Source organism: Homarus americanus, unplaced genomic scaffold (assembly GCF_018991925.1).
Source record: "Homarus americanus isolate GMGI-L3 unplaced genomic scaffold, GMGI_Hamer_2.0 scaffold29465, whole genome shotgun sequence".
NCBI classification, from domain to species: Eukaryota; Metazoa; Arthropoda; class Malacostraca; order Decapoda; family Nephropidae; genus Homarus; species Homarus americanus.
The window spans coordinates 565,807-590,000 of NW_024752480.1; the positions used below are offsets into that span (position 1 = coordinate 565,807).

Below are 24,194 nucleotides of genomic sequence, written 5' to 3' on the forward strand. Positions count from 1 at the left end.
TTCACTCTACACACACACACACACACACACACACAAACACACACACACACACACACACACACACACACACACACACACACACACACACACACACACACACACACACACACACACACACACACACACACACACACACACACACACACACACACACACACACACACACACACACACACACACACACACACACACACACACACACACACACACACACCTACATGGAACGACCATTTTAAACGTCCACTAAAATGTTCTTTTAAACCCTGACGTTAAACCCAAGTTATGGTAACATGAACGACTATTCTCCCTTAAAACAGGTGAATAATGTTCCCTTTAACCCCAGTCTTAACCTCCCTCATGCCTTCCTCCGTCCTTACCTGCAATAATACTAGTTCATTTTGTATTATGGAGCGAGGTATGATGGGGTGTGTGTGTGTATGTCTGTGTGTGTGTATATGTATGTCTGTGTGTGTGTATGTATGTGTCTGTGTGTGTGTGTGGGTAGTTAGCCATGTAGCCAATTAACCCTGAGTACCTACCTGTAAACACGGATTACATCACAGTGTTTACCTGGCCTTGTCATCATTAATTTTTATATACTATGTCGCGGCCAATGACCTTATCTTCTTAAAGGTAGAGTCTCTCTTAACCAGTCATGTGTTGTGTTACAGGGGAAGGCGCGTTAGGAGTGAGGAATTGCCTGCTGGCCCGTCAGTTGTGTGCAGACGATCTCTCCTGCAGAAGTGTTCTCGAGATCATCCCCCGAGTCTGTGGCCCTGAGAGTGGTGAGTACTGCCTCCTCCTTATTGGGGACAGGTACAGGTGTGTGGGATAATTACAGGTGTGTGGAATAAGGTCAGGTGTGTGTGTATGTGGGGTAGTTGGGTAAGGTTATGTATAATTTAGGATATGGTTTGGTTAAGGTAAGGAAAGGTTAAGGGCAAGTTAGGTTAAAGTGAAGTTAAGATAAAATAATGTTAATTTAGGTTATGGTAAAGTTAGGTTAGGGTAAGACAGGATAGATTAGGTTAAGGTAAGATTAGGTTAGGTTAAGGTAGGTTAGGTTAGGTTAGGTTTAGGTTAAGGTTAAGACAGAGCGAGGAAGAACCATAACTATCCCTCATCATTAGGGAGTTAATGACCGTCAGCTCCGGGTTAATTAATTTAAAGTTATTTGGTTTCTTAATGGCGGAAATAATTCATACTGATTTATAGTTGTGTGTGTGTGTGTGTGTGTGTCTTTACCAAACACACACACACACACACACACACACACACACACACACACACACACACACACACACACACACACACACACACACACACACGCACACATCTCAGGTCAGGAAATCGATAAAGTGAAGTGGAAATTAATCTCTGGCAACTGACTTTTCTGCCTGATTAGAAAGAGAGAGAGAGAGAGAGAGAGAGAGAGAGAGAGAGAGAGAGAGAGAGAGCCGAGTCAGCTCACCGGTACGACTACCTGCCTGATTAAGGCCAACCTGACACCTGCGTTAGCCTTTGTATTACTGTGTGGTGGAGGGAAGGAGGGAGGGAGGGGGGAAGGAGGACAGAGGCAGGTATGAGTTGGTAGAGGAGGAGGTGAGGGAGGAGAATGGAAGGGAAGGTGAGAAGATGGGGAGAAAGAGAGGAGGGAAGGTGGGAGGAAAGGGTATGAAGAGGAAGAGAGAGATTGGGGAAATAGGAGGGATTATAAGAAGGAGGAGGAAGTAAGGGGTATGAATCAGGAGGGAGAGGGGAAAGAATGTGTGAGTGATGGAGGGAAGGAGGGAGAGGTCAGAGGGGCGAGAGTAAAGAGGGAAAATGGAAAGGAAAGAGCAAGAGATATACACAGAGGTAAATATACATATACATCTTTATACACATACACACATATATACACAGAAACTATCCAGAGTATGTCTTCATATATACGGATATACACAAATATACGAAACAGCACGGGGATATTTCTTTAGGCATACACACACAGACAGACACACACACACACACACACACACACACACACACATAAAAGAGGAAAAAAAAATATCCCTGAAAAAAAAGGTTCAATTCTTGTCATGTTTACGTCTGGTTGAGGGTGAGCCAACTCCCACCTGTGTTTACCCGCGCAGCTCCACCGCCCTAGCTGTTTGCAGGAGCCCACACTACACACCCTCCCTTGACACCCCCCATACTATTATCTCTCACTGTCTCACTCTCTCATTCTCTTTATTCGTCAGATCAAAGGCGTACGTGATAATTCTCTATTTTTTTCTCTACTGATGGTATCTTTGTAGAGTAAAAAAAAGAGAGAAGTATGGAAAAATAATAGTCAGGTGTTGTTAAGAGTCCTGGGTATTGAGAGGGACATCACCATCATCCCGTGTGAGTGGAGGAACCCTGGCTCTCTGTGTTGACATTCTCAGGTGGCGTTCTCAAAGGTGTGTCTGTGATATTTACGCCTTAACTGGTGAAAAGAACGTTATAACTGGTGATATGAACGCCTGTAACTGGTGAAAAGAACGCTATAACTGGTGATAAGAACGCCTGTAACTAGTGAAAAGAACCCATATAACTGGTAATAAGAACGCCTGTAACCGGTGAAAAGAACGCACGTAACTGGTGAAAAAATCCCATTACTGGTGAAACTATTGCTCATAACTGGTGATAAGTCGTAACTGATGACATAATGCATTTAACTGGTAAGTACGCATATAACTGGTGATATTAGAACGTATATATACAGTATATATATATAACTACCATAACCTCTACCCTACCATGAAACTCCCATTAACACAACTACCATACATACCCATTAATATCTCTACCATAAATACCACTACTACCATAAACCTCACTACCATAAATAGCGCTACCATGAAGTCCCCGCCACAGGCACGTCTCAGAGGGCCCCTGACACGTCATAGATTTCCGATCATAATGACATACTGAGGCTATTTATAACCCTTTCTTACCCCGACCAGAGTAAACTGTTAGCTGTTTTATGATGTAAATTGTGTGCCCGTAGTGTTAGGTTAGGTTAGGATAGGTTAGGTTAGGTTAGTGTTAGGTTAGGTTAGGTTAGGTTAGTGTTAGGTTAGTGTTAGGTTAGTGTTAGTGTTAGGTTTGGTTAGGTTAGGTTGGGGAAGGAAACTGAAAGGGATGATGTAGACACGTAGGCATTTAAGAAGAGAGAGAAAGAGAGAATGTAACTGGAGAGAGAGAAAAAATGCAAGTGAGAGAGAAAGAGAGAGAGAGAGAGAGACAGAGAGTTGACAAGACGTATTGTCATTATTTATTAAGGCCACACATATTTATGATCATCTAACTCTATCATTACCTACAACACCACCTGACCTCTCACCTTCACCTTGACCTTTGTCTTCTGACTTACATTATCTCTAGTAACCTAACCTAACCTAACCAAGCATGACCTAAGCTAGCATAATCTATCCTTACTCTAACCTAATTCTTTCATCACATCTACACCGGGCGCTCATTGGCTGTCCTGTTTCATGAAGGTAGTAAAATACTGCGTGTGATTGGCCAGTGCATTGCTTGTCTTATTGGCTGTCTGCTGACCTAAAGGACCAATCATGGTGTGTGTCGTGTTTGCGGATAAGTTGTGACTGACACATCCGCGCGCACACACACCCACACACACACGCACACACCCACACACATGCATACACCCACACAGTCTCTCTCTCTCTCTCTCTCTCTCTCTCATAGTTTAACTTCACCTTCCTTCACCTAACCTAACCTAACCTAACCTAACCTAACCTAACCTAATCTATCCTAACCTCACCTCACCTCACCTCTATAGGATCGATATTTAGCACCATCAGGGAAGTCATTAGACCCGGGTCATATAGTGAGTAAATAAACATGATTATAGCCTTGTCCAGCTCCAGTCAATGTTACAATTTGTGATGTAAATAAAACTGGTGATAAAGCTGGACAAATTCTTTTACTGCGCCACAATACTGACTGAGACTCCATAATCCTGACGCCTTTACCACATTCCTTCGCTGTTATATGTTAAAAGACGCCATAATCCTGACGCCTTTACCGCATTCCTTCGCTGTTACACAATGTTAATAGACGCCATAATTACTGACGCCTTTACCGCATTCCTTCGCTATGTCACAATGTTAAAAGACGCCATAATTACTGACGCCTTTACCGCATTCCTTCGCTATGTCACAATGTTAATAGACGCCATAATTACTGACGCCTTTACCACATTCCTTCGCTGTTACACGATGTTAAAAGACGCCATAATTACTGACGCCTTTACCGCATTCCTTCGCTGTTACACGATGTTAAAAGACGCTATAATTACTGACGCCTTTACCGCATTCCTTCGCTATGTCACAATGTTAAAAGACGCCATAATTCCTGACGCCTTTACCGCATTCCTTACGCCATGCCAATATTGACTCAGAACGCTATGTTCTGACGCCTTTACCACAATTTCTCGATTACTAACCACATCTAAGATCATGTAGTGATATAAGCACACACTCGTTAGGTTAAAGTTCGTCAGTATTTTCCCGTGTTTACAGTTTCTGACGGACCGACGCACAGACGGACACAGACAATAACACTCAAAGATCATTCATACTTGAGGTTGAGTACTGTTGTTTTGGTTACAGTTCATTGTTATTTGCATGGGGTTATGGTATTTGTAAATAGCTTAACGTTTGACGGACACATGGGCGATAGGTCACACACTAATGACAGTAAGTGAAAGATTATTGAACTCTTAGTGTGATATATTGTCCACATACCAAGTTAGGGTTATTATCCATTATTGGGTTGACAATTCTGTGGGATCGACGGACGCACACGATAAATTATAGTTATCGTACGTTTGGCACCTCGTGAAGTACAAACAATGAAGTTATCGTACGTCTGGCGTCTCGTGACGTACAAACAATGAAGCATCGTACGTCTGGCGCCTCGTGACGTACAAACAATAAAGTTATCGTACGTTTGGTGCCTCGTGACGTACAAACAAGTTATCGTACGTTTGGCGCCTGTGACGTACAAAACAATAAAGTTATCGTACGTCTGGCGCCTCGTAGGGCTAAACAATGAAGAGTCAGACGTCTGGCGCCCGTGACGTACAAACAACAGTTATCGTACGTCTGGCGCCTCGTGAAGTACAAACAATGAAGTTATCGTACGTCTGGCGCCTCGTGACGTACAAACAATAAAGTTATCGTACTTCTGGTGCCTCGTGACGTACAAACAATGAAGTTATCGTACGTCTGGCGCCTCGTGAAGTACAAACAATAAAGTCATCGTACATCAGGAGAGCCTCTTGACGTACCAACAATACACTTTTAGCGTCAACGTGAACAGAATTTTATGATGGCAAGTTGAAGTTTATGACACTGTGAGCTGAACTGCTACACCTACCTGGCGTCATTCACCTGTTGGCTGTAACCTTAAGATTCACGATCTGTAATGTCGTAAATCACACTCCATTTTCCCCGCCATTTTGTGTCCACATTCCCAAAAGTTCCTTCCATGAATATTTATCGTAAATTAAGATATAAGAATGTAACTAACTGGTTGACTTAAGATAAAATACTGAAATAGCTGGAGTATTACACTGAGACTTTACCTTAACTAGATACGTTCACTTAGCACCACTTAGGAGACTAGTTAAGGTAGAGTCTCAGCGTTTATTTTGTCTCCGATTTGGTGTTAAACAAACGTACCCGAACTTTTATGTAACTCGGAATCAGTGAACGTACCCGTATGCTTATATAACCCGAACTCTTGTATAATCCGGACGCAATGGTTGGTACGGGTTGTGGTCATGAGAGGGGGGTGGGGGGGGGACGGAGATGTGAGGCGAGAATGGAACGCTGGCCAGCTGAATATCTTGAATTATTGACGACCCAATTCAAGGGTTCGATTTTGTCACGATACTGTGTGTGTGTGTGTGTGTATGTGTGTGTGTGGCCAAGTTTGAATCCCTTATTTGACCCCTTAACTCCTTAACTATCGTGACCTTAGTTTTGTACTCAAGGTGTTAAATCATCGTATTCAAGGGGTTAAGATGGCGGTATTTAACTACAGTACAGTCTCAGTTGAAATTTAACGCCATGTTTTGTCTTAATTCAGATGCTAGAGTCATTTTCCTATCTCCAATTGTATTAAAATCACCTTAAAACATTTTTTTTTTTAGAATTTTACTTATTTTTCGACATTTAGACCTAAGAGAAAAAAGATACGATCCTTTTAAGAATACGTAATAGCCTTATTTTAAATACTAGTTAAATTTATCTCAATATCCCCGGTTAAAAGAAGGGGTTTGTTTATTTACAATTGTCTACCTTCTGTTTGGCCGCGTTCACAATAAACAGATCTAGGTGGTGAACAAGGCCATCCAGGTATCCTAATTGGGTGATTGAACAAGGCCATCCAGGTATCCTAATTATTAAACAAAAATATTAGAGTGAATGCCTTTGCTAATTTTAGAATGAATACAAATAATCCAGGGTAATTAAAATCTATTTCTATCATTCATTAATACTTTCAGGGGAGAATATATTTATCATTCTTACATCTATCATTCACCTCAGCCCATCAGACGCTTGGGGGGATTCATTCTAGTATGCTATCATACGTCTGAGCACGTTTACAGTGATCACAAATACTGTTTACTACGGTGATACAGCCTGGCCCAGCACAGAGATGAATTATTGACAGTTCTGATTGGTCGATAGTAAGCGAGTGTGTGTGGGGGTGTGTGTGGGTGAGTGTGTGGGGGTAGACGAGTGTTGGGGTAGGTGAGTTAGTGTGGGAGTGAGTGAGTGGGGATCAGCAGGGAGGAGAGGGTAGGGTGGGGGGCATAACACCGACATGTGCCAAGGAATTCGACACTTTTTTGGAAGGTGTTACAATTAATTAACCTCATGTCCATCTTTTCTGATCTACTGGCGGATTCAACACTCACAACACCCACGAACGTAAAGAAAACCCGGATTCAGGACTCACAACATACGCGAACGCAAACACACAAGGAACAACACTTACCAAAATACCTCGTCTTAATATAATATGATTTTCTTTACAATGAATCAGTGTAAAACCGTCGTATCTGAACGTGTTGAAGAAATTACAACCATCCTGACAGCTCGTTTAAGTCGCGGCAAGAAAGACGTAAACCCCCTCAGAGGCGCATAAGAGCGAGAAATGAATAATTAAGTGAGGAAAAATTGGACCTTATTGCACATGTTGTCTCGTGTCCCGCGTGAGGGGGTAAATAATGGTTTTTGTGTCGTGGTTTTGTGTAAGATCCCGAGGCCGCTTGTTGGATATTACGGGATGTTATCATTATTATTATTATTATTATTATTATTATTATTATTATTATTATTATTATTATTATTATTATTATTATTATTATCATTATTATTATTATTATTATTTACGTTATTTTTTAGTTGGTGTTGTGGTTGTTAGGATGGTAGTAGTAGTAGTAGTAATAGTAGTAGTAGTAGTAGTAGTAGTAGAAGTAGTAAACTATTTATCATAATAAAAAGCTAATCAACACTCTCACCTGACTTACACCTGAACAAAAAGAACAAGTAAACAAGCAAACAAGTGAAGGTATTACACTCCCCATTCTTTATTTGTTGAAGGATTTACTTGTTATTTACGAAGAGTCATATTGGAAAAAATAGCCAATTCTTTTTTTAGGTTTTTATATATATTTTAAGTGGAAATATTATTGACGTGAAGTTGGTTTTTGTTTATGAATTTTTTTACGTTTATTTTTGCTGTATTATCGGAAAGGTCTCTCTCTCTCTCTCTCTCTCTCTCTCTCTCTCTCTCTCTCTCTCTCTCTCTCTCTCTCTCTCTCTCTCTCTCTCTCTTTCTCGTCGTGTTCCTGCTTGTGTGTGTGTGTGTGTGTGTGTGGAAGGGGGAGGGAGTTTTTGTGCGTGCATGTGAGTGTTTTTGCGTACAGAGTCCAGCCCCTCCCCCTCCCGAAAAAAATAACTATTTAGTATCTCTCAATTACGGACCGGACGAGACTTAACACAATAGACCATTTTTATGCCCGGACCAAAACATACAACATCATTTTTATTTATTTTTTTATTATTAAACAATTTTTAAGTCTTGAAGCTCAGGATATAGGGGCGAGTATTTACAGAAGCCGCTGTAAATATTCGCCCATGTAACTATATCACAATACATACATACATACATACATACATACATACATACATACATACATACATACATACATACAGTGCCATGCCTTTCTCCTGCGATGTCACGAATCACCACTACTCAAACACGGATCCCATTTACATATTTTTTGAACCTCCATGTGTTCGGAATACAGATTCAGGCAAGCGAACCCCTGCCTCAAGTGTTCGATTATTGAGGTTCAACTGTGAGCGTCATGCAAGATACAGTACCAGCCTCGTGCATGATACAGTGCGGATGGCTGTATCTGTCATGCAATCCTGAGAGCCATCGAACCATCTTTTGTGAGGTTTATGTTGAGCTGTGGAGGCCTCTGTTGATCTCTGGACGCCTCTGGTAAACAATTGAAGCCTTTTAGACTTCTCTGTTGAACCATGGAAACCTCTATTGATCTAGGATTACCTCTGGTGTTCAATATAAGCCTCTGCTGAACCGTGGACGCCTCTGCTGAACCATGGAAGCCTGTATTGAATCCCAGAAGCATCCAGGCTCCTCTATCGAGCTGACGTTGACCAATAATTCTCCTTGTGTCAGGCGAGAGAGAGAGAGATGGAGAGACACTACCCAATACGTCTCCAAGTTGTCATAACTCGTGTGACAGTTTCGACTACCATTCCGAAACTTCGACTCACCCATCACCTCCTCCTTACCAACTGTTCTGAAGCCTGTCTCGACTCCCTAAACGAAGCGTGAAAACTTGGCTTCATAAACTATTAATACTGAAGCTTTTAGGGGGATTTATTCAATTATTTTTTTCATCATGACACCTAAGGAAGTTCCGACTATGATTTCGAAACATTGACCCATTCAAAACCTCCATATAGAATGTTTCGAACGCTGTGTCGACTCTCTAAACGAAGCATCAGTAACCTTTCCACCATGACTCACGACACACTTTCGACGAAGAGATCGAAATATCGACTTACAAATCATCTCCTCTTGACCAACTTCGCGAAACTTATCTCGACTCCGCGAACGAACCACCAAGAACTTGTCTGTTAAATGATATATGGTCCTCTTTTGTGTGTGGGAATTCATTCATAATTCCGAGTATGGCACAAGCTGTCACGATTTCCGACACAGTTTTGACTACGGTTTCGAAACTTAAACTAAGATAACATCTTCTCTAAACAAACTGCTTCGAATCCGGTCTTGACTCCCTGAACAAACCATCGAAAACTTGCCTTATAAACAATAAACACTGAGCTGTTTGGTTCATCTATGTAACCTTTTGAAGTATATCTTAGACTTGTCATAACTTTTGTGGCAGTTTCGACTACGGTTTGGAAACTTAGAGTAAACAATCACCTCCACCAGACAATATGTTTCGAGCTCTGTCTCGACTCCCTGATCGCAGCATCGAGAACTTGACCTTTGAATGATATGTGGGGTTGCTTTAAGTGTATCCAATCAATATCTATAGTATGTCTCATTCTGTCAAGACTTCTGAAACAGTTTCGACTACGATTTCGAAACTTCGACTCACCCATCCTGACCGACTGCTTCACATCCTGTCTCGACTCCCTGAACGAAGCATCGAGAACTAACTTCATGGATAAAAAATGCTCAGCTTTTATGACCTTTCGAGATAAATGTTTTACTCTTTGAAATGTCAGAAACTTCGAGTTAGTGAATAAGAGAGTGTGGTTGGACAAGACTGTAGTTGTGGTGTGGTTGGGGAAGTGAAGTGGCGGGTGTGGCGTAGTTGGAAAGGTGTAATACAGGTGTGGCGTGGTTGAAAGGTATAGTTAACAAGAGACTGATGTTTCATTTAATTGTCATATACACTAAACAGTAACGTACACACTCACCAGTCAATCAAGTACACAGTGACTGTACACTTAACTGCCCCCTTCCCCCCATTCAACATATACAGTTCATCCCACCAGTTAGCACTAAGACTGACAGTACACTTAACAATTATATACAACACTCAACCTGTCAGTCAACTTAATCAACACTAATCAACACTCACCTCAACCAACGTGTACACTCACCAAAGGTTTAATTATGTTTACGCCCGCCCCGACAAGGTCCACGGCAACTCGCTTTGATCTACCACTCTCTGTCCTCTGCTTCTGTTTACCGCCAGAATTGCAATTTTTTTTTGAGGAGGGGGGAGGGGGGTATGCCGTGACCTGTGGAAAACCTCACCTGTGTCATTAATACACCTGATGGGTTATAGTTCACTGTGGGTCGTGATTTTCCTCGAGGCTTTGTAATATTTTATAACCTCGTCTATTTCATTCGGAGGTAAATAGTCTTAACCTCGCCAATTTCACTCAGGAGGTGAAGGTAAATAGTCTTAACCTCGCCAATTTCACTCAGGAGGTGGAGGTAAATAGTCTTAACCTCGCCAATTTCACTCGGGAGGTGGGGGGATATATATAGTATTATCTTCTCCGTTTGTCTGTTGGTATAAAAAATATTTAATATTTCCATACAATATCTTAATAATTATTTGTCCGACTGAAGTGAAATTCCGTATTTCATTTCATGTTATTATTTGTAAAGAAGAGTACAATAATCTGTATTCTTCTGTAAATGTTTTAGTATAGTTATGATACCTGTTGAGGCTAAGAAGTTTTACACCTGGTCGGATCTCACCTTCATTACCTGTCTAAATGAGGGGTGGGGGGAGGAGGGGGTGTTCATTCAGATTTTGCATAATGGTTCGCGATTTTCTGTGTGTGTGTGTGTGTGTGTGTGTGATCCAATTCTCGTCCTTAAGGCCCCTATCACTACCTCCTGTGTGTCTACGTCTTATACCGCGTTCTGGGCGCTAAACACACCGGGTGATCCCCTTCCTCTCTCTCTCTCTCTCTCTCTCTCTCTCTCTCTCTCTTACGTCCTGGTGGTGAGGGGAGTGAATGCTGCCGTCTTTAGGAAGGGGGAGAGGAGGGGGGAAGGGGGGATGACAGGTCGTAAAGGAACACATATTTGCCGAGTTCGTGGTAGTTGGAATCTTTGCACGGTGCCATGACAAGAATATTTCCAGTGCAGTTGGGGACGGCAGTTACCTCCTCCTTCACTACTACTATTACTGCCACCTTCTTTTACTCTTCTTGTTCCTCCTCCTCCTCCTCCTTCTTATGATCTTCCCCCTCATCATCATCTTCCTCCTCCTCCTGATCTTCCCCCTCATCATCATCTGCCTCCTCCTCCTCCTTCGTTTTTCCTTCCCTTCACTGGTTCCCTTTTGGTTATTCATTTTCCTAAGATTTCACGACCTGGCGACGGCTACTACTACTACTACTACTACTACTACTACTACTACTACTACTACTACTACTACTACTATTACTACTACTACTTCCACTACTACTACTACTACTACTATTACTACTACCAACCTCACCACCACCACCACCACCAGTACATAATCACATGCACATATAATGAAACAAAAAAATGCCATCAATTTACATATTAATGAAAGTTTTGTTTATGTATGGCGATAAATAAAGGGTTGTTTGTTGTTATGGATGGGTAGTTGAGTAGTTAAGAGAGTAAAGGAATAGTAGGGATAGTTAATAAGGATAGTACAGTTAGCAGGGATAGTTTACAGGGATGCATAATTGTGGGTAGTTGGATAGTGATTATGAATAGGTAATTGGATAGTTAGGATAGTAGGAATAGTTAGTAAGGATAGTTCAGTGGGTAGTTGAATAGTTAGTTAGCGATGTAAATATTCCCTCAATAAACATAAATGTAATATCAATTCTTCTATCGTTTTTAACTCTGAATATTTTCATAATGATATATTTTTTTAACATTTTACGGTAAATTGACGTTCAAAGTTGATCTGAAATACGTGTGTTGTTAAATTATGTTAAATATTGTTATCCTGGGGTTAATTTAGCGTTCGTGTATGATGGAAAGATTAAATGGGGTGAGTTAGAATGAGTTAGAATTAGTACAGTTAGTATTTGCCCTAGAACACCCACGTACAATACCTAACACCCACCTAACACCCACGTACAGTACCTTACACCCACCTAACACCCACGTACAGTACCTTACACCCACCTAACACCCACTTACAGTACCTTACACCCACCTAACACCCACGTACAGTACCTTACACCCACCTAACACCCACGTACAGTACCTTACACCCACCTAACACCCACGTACAGTACCTTACACCCACCTAACACCCACGTACAGTACCTTACACCCACCTAACACCCACGTACAATACCTTACACCCACCTAACACCCACGTACAGTACCTTACACCCACCTAACACCCACGTACAGTACCCTCCACCCACCTACACCCACGTACCCCCCACCCACCTACACCCACGTACAATAAAGGACTCCATCTCCCTAATTCCCCCAGAGAGAGTGTAGGACTTGGTGCCGTTGGACTTCCTCACGTCCCGTCAGCCTCACTGGTCACGTCCAAGACCCGACATAGTGAGGGGGGGTGGGTGGTGGGTGGGGTGGGGAGTGGGTGGGTGGGTGGGGAGGGACGGTTGTGTTTATACATAGAACAAGTGTGTTAGTGTGTTGCCTTGTTGCTCACACGTACATGCATACATACATACATACATACATACATACATACATACATACATACATACATACATACACCAGAACCTCTTCGTCCAATCCTTACCACTCCACACCTGACCTCTTCCTCCTCCACACCTGAACTCTTCCTCCACACCTGACCTCTTCCTCCTCCACCCTGACCTCTTCCTCCACACCTGACCTCTTCCTCCTCCACACCTGACCTCTTCCTCCTCCACCCTGACCACTTCCTCCACACCTGACCTCTTCCTCCTCCATACCTGACCTCTTCCTCCTCCACCCTGACCTCCTTCTCCTCCTCTACACCTGACCTCACACACACTTGGCCTCGCCCTCCAGGTGTCAGGTGGTGCCAGAACAGGTGTTAATTAAGGCTGTTTACAGATGGCCACTCATGCGCCATCTGGCTCTTCCTTCTCCTCCTTCTATTCTTCTTCTTCTTCTTCTTCTTCTTCTTCTTCTTCTTCTTCTTCTTCTTCTTCTTCTTCTTCTTCTTCTTCTTTATCCTCGACTTCTTCCTCCTCCTCATACTCTTTTTACGTGTTCTTCCTTCACCTTCCTCACCCCTCCTCCTCCTTCCCCCTCCTCCTTCCTCCTTCTCCTCCTTATCCCCTTCCCCCCTTCCCCCCTTCCCCCTTCCTCCTCCTCCTCCAGCAATAGAGGTTGAGAGGAGTGTGTAGAAGAGTCCTCATCCTCACTCAAGGTCGACTCTTGCACAACTAGTCTCCTTGAAGGGGGAGGTGGAGGAGGAGGTGGGGAAGGAGAGGGGGGAGGGGAGAAAGGAGGAGGAGGGGAAGGGGGAAGATGGGAGGGGGTGAGAAAGATGGTAGGGAGAAGATGAAGGAAGGAAAGAAGGGGGAAGAGAAGTTGAAAGATAGGAGGAGGAAAAGACGAAGGGAAGGTGGAAGAGGAAGAAGAGCAGAAGCTGAAGATAGAGGAAAGGCAGAAGGAGGAAGAGAAGGAGTAGGAAGAGGAGAAATAGGAGAAGGAGGAATAAAAAGAGAATGAATGTCAGCCCAGGAGACAATTGGGAGTGATAAAGGGAAAGAAAGAGAAGAGCAGAGAGATAAGAAGACATAGAGAAACTGACAAAGAAAGAAAGAGAGAGAGAGAGAGAGAGATAAAAAAGTGTGAGAGAGAGATAGGAAAAGAGAGAGAGATCGGGAAAGAGACATAGAGAAAGAGAGAGAGAAAGGGGTATAGGAAAGGGAGGGAGGGGGGTCTTAGGACGGCTTAAATAAGGTAAACAAACTCAGTGTAGCTCAATGAATGGTTCTTAATTACCTCCCTTACAGGTACCTCTCTCTCTCACCTGTCTCTCTCTCTCTCTCTCTCTCTCTCTCTCTCTCTCTCTCTCTCTCTCTCTCTCTCTCTCTCAGGACATCCGTATTCACAACTCAGTACACAAAACCAAAGGGGTAAAGAGATTGAAGCGTAGGAGGGTGGGGGGGGAGGTCCTGGAGGGGTCCTGGGGGGGTCCTGGAGGGGTCCTGGAGGGAGATAGACCCCAAGGGACCTTTTCACGTAGGATGAATAGGTTGGTTCACTATAGGCCTAGAGGAGAGCTTACTGTGTGTGTGTGTGTGTGTGTGTGTGTGTGTGTACTGCACCTGTCAACACAACGCACTCAACTGCACATGTAGGTGATGATTTAATATTATATAAGTGTAAACTAGCCTTAACGAGGTAATTGGGTGGTTGGTGTAGTTAAGCTGGCCATTGGAGTGTTTGGTGTGTTGGAACATCATAGAGGATTATGAAGCTTTGCACCAAGAAAATTGCCTTACGTGTTTCTGGTGGTAATTTGTAGCGTTATTTTTGGTTGTTGGAGAAAAGTGTGAGGAAATTGTTATTGTTATTATTATTGTTGTAGTTGTTGTTGTTGTTGTTGTTGTTGTTGTTATTTTGTTTTATTATTATTAATTTGTTTGTTTTTTGTTATTGTTGCTATTTTATTTTTGTTGTTGGTTTATTATTATTATTATTATTATTATTATTATTATTATTATAGATCACAATTTCAACCCTTTAACCCTTCCTCCTCCTCTTTCTTCCCTCTTATCCTCCCTTTCTTACCTCCTTCCTCCTTCCCTCTCTCCTTCCCTCCTCCTTCCTCCTCTCTCCTTCCCCCCTTCCCTCCTCCTTCCCTCCCTCCTCTAAGTGGTGTTGAGGTGTAATGAGGCCACTGAACACATCGTTAACCACAGAGAAATACTTAACGACAATGACTCAGGTGTCTAACGAGGGAGCCAGGTATTACAGGTGTTGTTCAGAGCCATGCTGCGTCACGGCCACACTGGCGGGAGGTAATTAGCCAGGTGACCGAGATGTGTTGATGTACATGTTGTTGTGTTTAAGTGTGGCATTTATAATTCCCCAACACACACACACGCACACACACACACACACACACACACACACACACACACAAACACTCTCTCTCTCTCTCCACAAACGTTTGATCTCACTGCCACACACACATACACAGTCCCCTCCCTCCATCTCTACTCCCTCCCTCCCTCCGTCTCTCCCTACCTCCCTTCCTGCCTCCCTCCCCTCCGTCTCTCCCCCTCCCTCCCTCCCTCCCTCCCTCCCTCCTTTATTGACTTCCCTGTGTTGTGTTTTTCCTGTGAGAGAAACAATTAACGAAACATAAAAGCCCGTGTTGATTGTATCGCCCCGGAGGCTGATCAACGTTAGTGGTATGCAAATCAGTATGCAAATTACGTTAAAAGGAATTTGACGAATTAACGCAGTTGGTTGGTGTTTGGTGACTAAGAACTGGTATTGATGGTGTTTGTATTGGTTTGTGAGTTCCTATTGTATAAGTTAACTAAGGTTTGGGATTTGAGAATTAAGTACAGTACAGTGGGTCTTATTTACTGAACGGGAAGCAAGTCTATAGGCATTTTGTGTGTGTGTGAGTCAGTGGTGTCTGCTCTCTGTACTCGTTCATGGTCTGTTAGATGCAAATTTGAGGTCTGTGATATGCAAATGAGGATGCAAATTACGTACCAAGGAATAGGGAGATTTCCTGCACTTGGTTTTATATAGAGAGTTAAAAGAACTGTAGTTTATTGTCTTTATATCGACCTGAAGTTGCCGCTGTTGCTTCCTACCTTTGTGTGTTTGTTCAAGGTATGCAAAATAAATTATAACTTCGTATGCAAATTAGTATGCAAATTAGGAAACAGGAATTATTATGATTAAGTACTGTTGGTTTAGGTTAGGTAAGGTTTATTCTGTGTTCTTTTGGTTGGGTTTATATCTCTTGTTGATCTAAGTATGCAAATTAGGTCAAAGTTATTCCGGAATTTAGTACATACATACATACATACATACATTCCTTGTGGTTATCAGCATATACATACATACATACATACATACATACATACATACATACAGAGAGAGAGAGCTGACACTAATCCCCACACCTCCTGACGGCGCTGACATAGATGCCCGTCAGCCAATGGACTACCAATCTACTCAGACGGGACGTCAGCAGGTACCTCAGTCAGCGCTAATGTCAGGAGAACGTCAGGGAAATGTCAGCTGAGGAAGTGAGGTGCTTACGGGATAGCTAAGAGAGAGAGAGAGAGAGAGAGAGAGAGAGAGAGAGAGAGAGAGAGAGAATGTGTGTGTGTGTGTGTGTGTGTGTGTGTGTCTGTGTGTACCTGGCCAGCCCTCCATAATTAACCACCTACCTGCTCTTTCCTCTCACCTTGATGTACAACACCTTGAATATCACCTCTTAATTGTATAACAGGTGTGAAAAGTTTATGTTCTCGTTGTGAGCAAATTGTCTCTCGTCATCCCTGGATTACTGTTTAGGTGTAGACGCTAATTTAACTTGATCTACAGTAATTTAACCTAACCTGACTTAAACAAATCTAACTTTAACCTAATCTGTACCTAATTTAACCTTATCTTCAACTAATTTAACCTAACCTGACTTAAACTAATCTAACTTTAACCTAATCTGTACCTAATTTAACCTTATCTTCAACTAATTTAACCTAACCTTAACCTATTGTAACGTAGTTTAACCTAACCTAACCTAACCTAAGCTAACCTAACCTTAACCTATTGTAACGTAGTTTAACCTAACCTAACCTGAACATTTTAATTATATGAAAAACACTTGAATTAACATATTTTCACTGTATTATTTTAATTAACTAATACAATATCAATAAGTGTTCTTAGAAGCCAAATTAGTTAATAAATATAAATGAAAATAAAAACTTGCAGTAGATTATGTAAATTGGAATTGAAATTTACGAAAACATTACAGCATAGTTTCATTTTGTTTTTTGTTCTAATTTAAGTATAAACAATTTAATATTACTAGTGAGTTTAAATTATGCATACGTAGTTAAAATCTACAATAAGAGTATAACATTTATTTTATACTAAATTTTAAAACAAGTTGAGGCGGAGTTGAGGAGGGAGGGGAGTGGTGGGAAGGGAGGGGGTAGAGGAGAGGGGGGAGGTAGAGAGGGAGGAGGGGAAGAGGAGAGGGAGAGAGGGGGGAGGGGGAGGGAGGGGTAGATAGGGGAGAGAGGAGGGTATGGGGGAGGAAGGGGAAGAGAAAGAGGGAGGTGGGGTAGGGGAGGGGGGGGGGCTAGGAGAGGGGGAGGGCATAGAGGGAAGGGAGGGGGGTAGAGACGGAGGGGGTAGAGAGGAGGGAGAGGGGGTAGAGAGGGAGGGAGAGAGGGGTAGAGAGGAGGAGAGGGGGGTAGAGAGGGAGGGAACCAAAACTGATGGCAGGAGTGAGTTCATTAAGACACCGTTACCTGGACACACCTGCCGCCTCGCACACCTGTTAATGACCTCACACACCTGCTAATGACCTCACACACCTGACTTACTGCCGCAACGAGACTTTAAACTCTTCGTTTTATTGTACATAGCTGATTGGTTAACGTCTTACGGAGTGGCTGACTGACTGACTGACTCACTGACTGGCTGACAGCTGACTGACTGACACTATGGTGCTTTGGTTGACTGGTTGAATGGTTTGTTGTCTTCGTTGGTTGGGTTTGATGACTTGAATGTCTCTTCCATCCACCCCCTCCATCTATCTCTCCTCTACTCCGCTAACTCCCTCCACTCTACCTTTCCCCCTACTTCCCTTCCGTTATTCTTTGATTAAACAATTTCAATGAGCCGCCAATTTAGGACAAGGCCTTCGTCAATAAGGAGAGATATTGCTGGGTCTGTGTGACGGGTAGGTCGAGGGAGGGGGAGGGAGGGTGAGAAGGAGAGGGGGGAGTAGGAGGAGGGAGGGGGGAACGTGAAGAATTCGATATTTCACGTTCTCAAATTACCACGTTCGAGTCCCGTTCAGTCCTGAGTTCTGGTGCACTATAATGCCAACCTTCTTCTTCTTTCATTCTCTAAGGTCATTTGGGTGCGTCCTGGAGGGGTGGGGCGGGGGGGGATAAGACAGCAGTTTGGGATGGGAAGGGCGGGCAGGTGGGCGGGGCGGGGCGAGGTGGGACGGGGCAGGGCGGGGCGAGGCGAGGGAGTATAATGTTACCACACATTATTTTTTGTTATATTAAAGGTTAGTGATCAAATGTTATCAGATAGAGAGATGGACCTTAATATAACTCTCTCTCTCTCTCTCTCTCTCTCTCTCTCTCTCTCTCTCTCTCCAGGGGTCAAGGTGTGGTGGTCAGGTACTGTAATAAAAATAGCTGTATATAATTCACACTCGGCAACCCCCTCCTCCTCTTACGTCACCCACCATAATGTAAACAAATGATTCCGTCATTGATTAATTTCTTACTTGTTCAATTCATCAACGTCATTTTCCTTTCTTAAATGAATTATAAACACGAATTTATGACGTTATTGGTGATGTATTTTGAATTTATTACCTGTTGTTTATTGTATTACCTTGTGTTTATGTCTTTAGCGGTTTAAATGAACTTGTCAAGAGTACTTATTTTTATGGCGACACGTGGCAACTTATCGTGACGTCATAGCCACTGTCGACCTATTATTGGTTAGGACAAGGTGTTGTTGACGTCACCCTATGGTTTCTTTTTTATCATTGGTAGGAAAAACTCGTGACATCACACTCACCGTCGTTCCTCATTGGTTATCATGTGGAGCCTAACGTCATAATAGCTTTCATTATTATCCGGAGTAAAGACGTGGTCGACTCTGCATTAACATTTTTCTGTAATTGGATAGGGTTAGACAGGCAGGACGAGAGAGAATATACTTGTTTATGATTGGCTGGGGCGAGGAACTTATGCGTCACGATCAATAGCCGCGTCTGATTGGTGGAGTTAAGGCACTCCTTACGTCACAAGTTGATTTTTTTCATCGCGAGTCCGTCCATGATCCTCCCTACGTCACCGTGGTATCTGGTGTCTGATTGGTTGGTGTGTAGCATTATATACTCCTGTTCTCCTTCCTGATTGGTTGGTGGTATGCGTACCTTGCGTCATAGTTAATACTTATGCCTAATTGGATGGTGAGACACAGATTACGTCATTCCCTATTCTCGTACTTAATTGATTGGTGAAATACTGATTACGTCATACCCTATTCTAGTGCCTAATTGGTTGATGACTTTCACTTATTAGATGACACCTTAAACAACCAACCTAAATGATCTGATAACTTGACGTAACTTAATCTTTCTTAACCTAACCTAACCTAATCTAACCTAACTTAACCTAACCTAACCTAACCTAACCTGACCTAAATCTAACCTAAACTTAACCTAACCTAACCTTAACATTTACCTGACCTAATCTAACCTAACTTAACCTAACCTAACCTAACCTAACCTGACCTAAATCTAACCTAAACTTAACCTAACCTAACCTTAACATTTACCTGACCTTACCTGACATTTTAAGTATGGACAATGGCGTAGTTAATTTGCCCAGGTAAGTGTCTTCCTGGTGATACCTGTAATTTACTGATGAATATTGTATTAAGTCGTAGCGAAGTGAATACAATTTCCGTGGCGCTTGGGAATGAGAGCGAGAGAGAGAGAGAGAGAGAGAGAGAGAGAGAGAGGCGACAACACAGGACTCTCACAGCTGGCCCTCACCACCATCTGGCCGCCTCACAGCTGGCCCTCACCACCACCTGGCCGCCAGACACCAGCGTTAAGATCACCCACATCCCCAACAGGCTCTACCATCTGGCTCACAGCTGGTTCTGAATCCGGCCTAGAGAGGGGGTGGAGAGGATAAGGAAAGGTAGTCTCTCTCTCTCTCTCTCTCTCTCTCTCTCTCTCTCTCTCTCTCTCTCTCTCTTTTCTCTTCCGCTCTCTCTCTCTCTCACCTGTGTGTGTGAGAGAGAGAGAGAGAGAGAGAGAGAGAGACGCTTGGTTGACTTCCTGCAGACTTTGGTGTGGTGGATGGGTGTGCCTGAGGGGAGGAGGAGGCACACCCAGAGTCCTGCAGGAGACAGAAGGAGGGACTATGACGGAGACACCTGACGTTCCTTTACGTGTATAGGATCTTGGCCTCCTTCCCTCCCTCCTTCCCTCCTTCCTCCTTCCCTCCTTCCTTCCCTTTCTCTCACCATCCCTCATTCCCTCCCTCCATACCATCTGACTAATAACTCTTCCTCCCCTCCTTCCTTCATTTATTCCCTCCTTCCCTCCCTTCATCACCACCTGAAACAGTCCCTCCCTCCCTTTCTCCTTCCTTCCTTCCCTCCTTCCTTCCCTCCTTCCCTCCCTTCATCACCACCTGAAACAGTCCCTCCCTCCCTTTCTCCTTCCTTCCTTCCCCTCCTTCCTTCCCTCCTTCCCTCCCTTCATCACCACCTGAAACAGTCCTCCCTCCCTCTCTCCTTCCTTCCCTCCTTCCTTCCCTCCTTCCCTCCCCTTCATCACCACCTGAAACAGTCCTCCCTCCCTTTCTCCTTCCTTCCTTCCCTCCTTCCTTCCCTCCTTCCCTCTCTCTCACCACCTGAAACAGTCCCTCCCTCCCTTTCTCCTTCCTTCCTTCCCTCCTTCCTTCCTCCTTCCCTCCCTTCATCACCACCTGAAACAGTCCCTCCCTCCCTTTCTCCTTCCTTCCTTCCCTCCTTCCTTCCCTCCTCCCTCCCTTCACCACCACCTGAAACAGTCCCTTCTCCCTTTCTCCTTCCTCCTTCCTTCCTCCTTCCTTCCTCCTACCTCCCTCCCTCTACCACCTGAAGCACACAACCATTCCTTCATTATTACACCTTAAATATGATCTCATTTCCTTCCTACCCATTTACCTATTATTAGGGCACTTTACCTATTTTATTGACCTCCAACACCTATTTACCTATTGCTGACCCACTGACCCATTCACTGAAGTACTTATTTACCTATTACGTGTTCTGGGATACTGATTAGCTTATTACAGGTGATATTATTATTATTATTTATTATTATTATTATTATTATATATATATACATATATATATATATATATATATATATTATTATATATATATATATCATTATCTATCTCTCTCTACAGTCGCGTGTTCGACAGTGACGGTGAACAAGTGCCTGGCGGCCCTCAGAACCATCCAGGGATTCCCGTACTTCCAGCCTACCTGCCTGTGTCGTGAGCCTCACCTGGACAGGGAGTGTAATATCTTCAGGGAGTTTATCTTTGATCACTTTTGTATCTTCGTCGAGAATAAAGGTATGTGTGTGTGTGTGTGTGTGTGTGTGTGTGTGTGTGTGTGTGTGTGTGTGTGTGTGTGTGTGTGTCTGTCTGTCTGTCTGTCTGTCTGTCTGTTCGTCTGTCTGTCTGTTCGTCAGTATATCTCTTTTTCTATGTATTAATTTTGTTTCTATCTATCTATATGTCTATCTATATGTCTATCTGTCTGTCTATCGATCGATCTATCTATCTATCTATCTATCTATCTATCTATCTATCCTTGGTACCTGAGATAAGTGTCATCTTGAAGGCTTTACAAGTTTTATAAGTAGGTCGACTCTCAAGTGTATCTAAGTAACTTTTTATAGTGTCTTATGTATAGTTGTGTGTGTATAAGTGCGTGAGAGGGAAGTGAGAGTGAGGAAGAGGTGTATGATGAGTGGGAATGTGATAGGGGAGAGGGAAACATTTTCATCGTGTTTCTCTCCCTCCCACCTCCCCACTCATCTATCCCTCCCCTGTCTCTGCTGTTGGGAAGGAGGGGGTAGGGAAAGAGGGTGAGATGGGTGGGGAGATGAGGAGGAGAGGGGTGGAGAGGGAATTAGAAATGGGGAGACAACTTCAAGTTTTTTTTACATGCTTATTTGTTGTGTTTGTTTGTGTGTGTGTTTGTTTTTACTCATACACAGGTACACACAGACCCACAAAATCATGTACACTTCTCTCTCACCAGTAACACCTTAATAATTACTCATCGTCTGCTGATAAAAACTGACAAGAGATTATTGTTATCTTTATTACTTTTATCCACATACACTGACCTCTGACCTTCTGTGACCCCGTACACTGACTTTTGAACCTTCTGTGACCCCGAACAATAACCACATGACCTTCTATGACCCTGTATAACCCTGTGACCGTCTCCCGCCCTACAGAAGTGTCGCCCTATGCAGTCCACGCCCTGCCGCTGTGTGAGTACGCCCTCAACGCCTGCGAGACACTGCCGGGCTGCATCACCCTGTATGAGGAGTTCAGAGAAGCCTGCCGTGAGCGGGATGACCAGTGTAGGATGGTGAACACGTGAGTACCTTAGCTGTGGCTCTTGTGTCTTAGCTGTGGCTCTTGTTCATGCAGTGTCTTAGCTGTGGCTCTTGTTCATACAGTGTCTTAGCTGTGGCTCTTGTTCATGCAGTGTCTTAGCTGTGGCTCTTGTATCATAGCTGTGACTCTTGTGTCTTAGCTGTGGCTCTCTTACCTGTGTCTTAGCTGTGGCTCTTTCATACCTGTGTCTTAGCTGTGGCTCTTGGATCTTAGCTGCTGAACTAAAATCGTTACATAACCCATTAAGAGCGTATGTAATGTATCTTAGCTGTGGCTGTCCTAACCTAATCTAACCTAACCTAATCTAACCTAATCCTAACCTATCCTAACCTATCCTAACCCAACCTAACCTAATCTAACCTAACCTAACCTAACCTATCCTAACCTAACCTAACCTAACCTAACCTAATCTAACCTAACCTAACCTATCCTAACCCATCCTAACCTAACCTAACCTAATCTAACCTAACCTAACCTAACCTATCCTAACCTATCCTAACCTAACCTAACCTAATCTAACCTAACCTAACCTAACTATCCTAACCTATCCTAACCTAACCTAACCTAACCTAATCTAACCTAACCTAACCTATCCTAACCTATCCTAACCTAACCTAACCTAATCTAACCTAACCTAACCTAACCCATCCTAACCTATCCCAACCTAACCTAACCTAATCTAACCCAACCTAACCTAACCTAACCTAATCTAACCTAACCTAACCTATCCCTAACCTAACCTAACCTAACCTATCCTAACCCAACCTAACCTAACCTCCTAAGTGTGTATGACGTGTATTTTAGCTCTGGAGTTTTATTTACAGTTTTGTGGACCTAAATAGACAATCCAGTCCACTGTGACCTTTGGGGGGGACAAGAGGTCAAAGGTTAAATAGACTTGAAAAAAAGTAGTGTCCTAAGTTGCTATGTGTTGGGGCTGTGTGAGGCTGTGTAGGACTGTGTGAGGACTGTGTGTGGCTGTGTAGGGGCTGTGGGGCTGTAGGACTGTAGGACTGTGTGTGGGCTGTGTAGGGCTGTGTGGGGCTGTGTAGACTGTGTAGGACTGTGTGTGGCTGTGTAGGGCTGTGTGAGGCTGTGGGACTGTAGGGACTGTGTGGGGCTGTGTAGGCTGTGTGGGCTGTGTAGGACTGTGTAGGACTGTGTGTGGCTGTGTAGGGCTGTGTGAGGCTGTGTAGGAATGTGTAGGACTGTGTGTGGGCTGTGTAGGCTGTGTGGGGCTGTGTAGGGTGACTGTGTGTGGGCTGTGTAGGGCTGTGTGAGGCTGTGTAGGACTGTGTGACTGTGTGGGGCTGTGTAGGGCTGTGTGGGGCTGTGTAGGAATGTGTAGGGACTGTGTGTGGCTGTGTAGGGCTGTGTGGGGCTGTGGTAGGACTGTGTAGGACTTTGTGTGGCTGTGTAGGGCTGTGTGAGGCTGTGTAGGGCTGTGTAGCACTGTGTGTGGGCTGTGTAGGGCTGTGTGGGGCTGTGTGAGGACTGTGTAGGACTGTGTGGGCTGTGTAGGTTGTGTGGGGCTGTAGGGCTGTGTAGGGAGTGTGTGACTGTGTGGGGCTGTGTAGGGCTGTGTGGGGCTGTGTAGGCTGTGTAGGAATGTGTAGGCTGTGTGGGGCTGTGTAGGACTGTGTGGGGCTGTAGGACTATATGGGGCTGTAGACTGTGTGGGGC

General features: G+C 43.6%; 1 protein-coding gene across 1 annotated transcript in view; it reads left to right on the forward strand.

The window, feature by feature from the left end:
* The first annotated feature begins 405 nt into the window (after positions 1-405).
* The window catches only part of LOC121855113, a 74,571-nt gene continuing 50,782 nt past the window's right edge, over positions 406-24,194 (forward strand). The window contains 4 exon segments of the mRNA XM_042349973.1: positions 406-415; positions 672-785; positions 21,279-21,449; positions 22,346-22,482. Of these exon segments, the coding sequence (XP_042205907.1) occupies positions 406-415; positions 672-785; positions 21,279-21,449; positions 22,346-22,482 (432 nt within the window).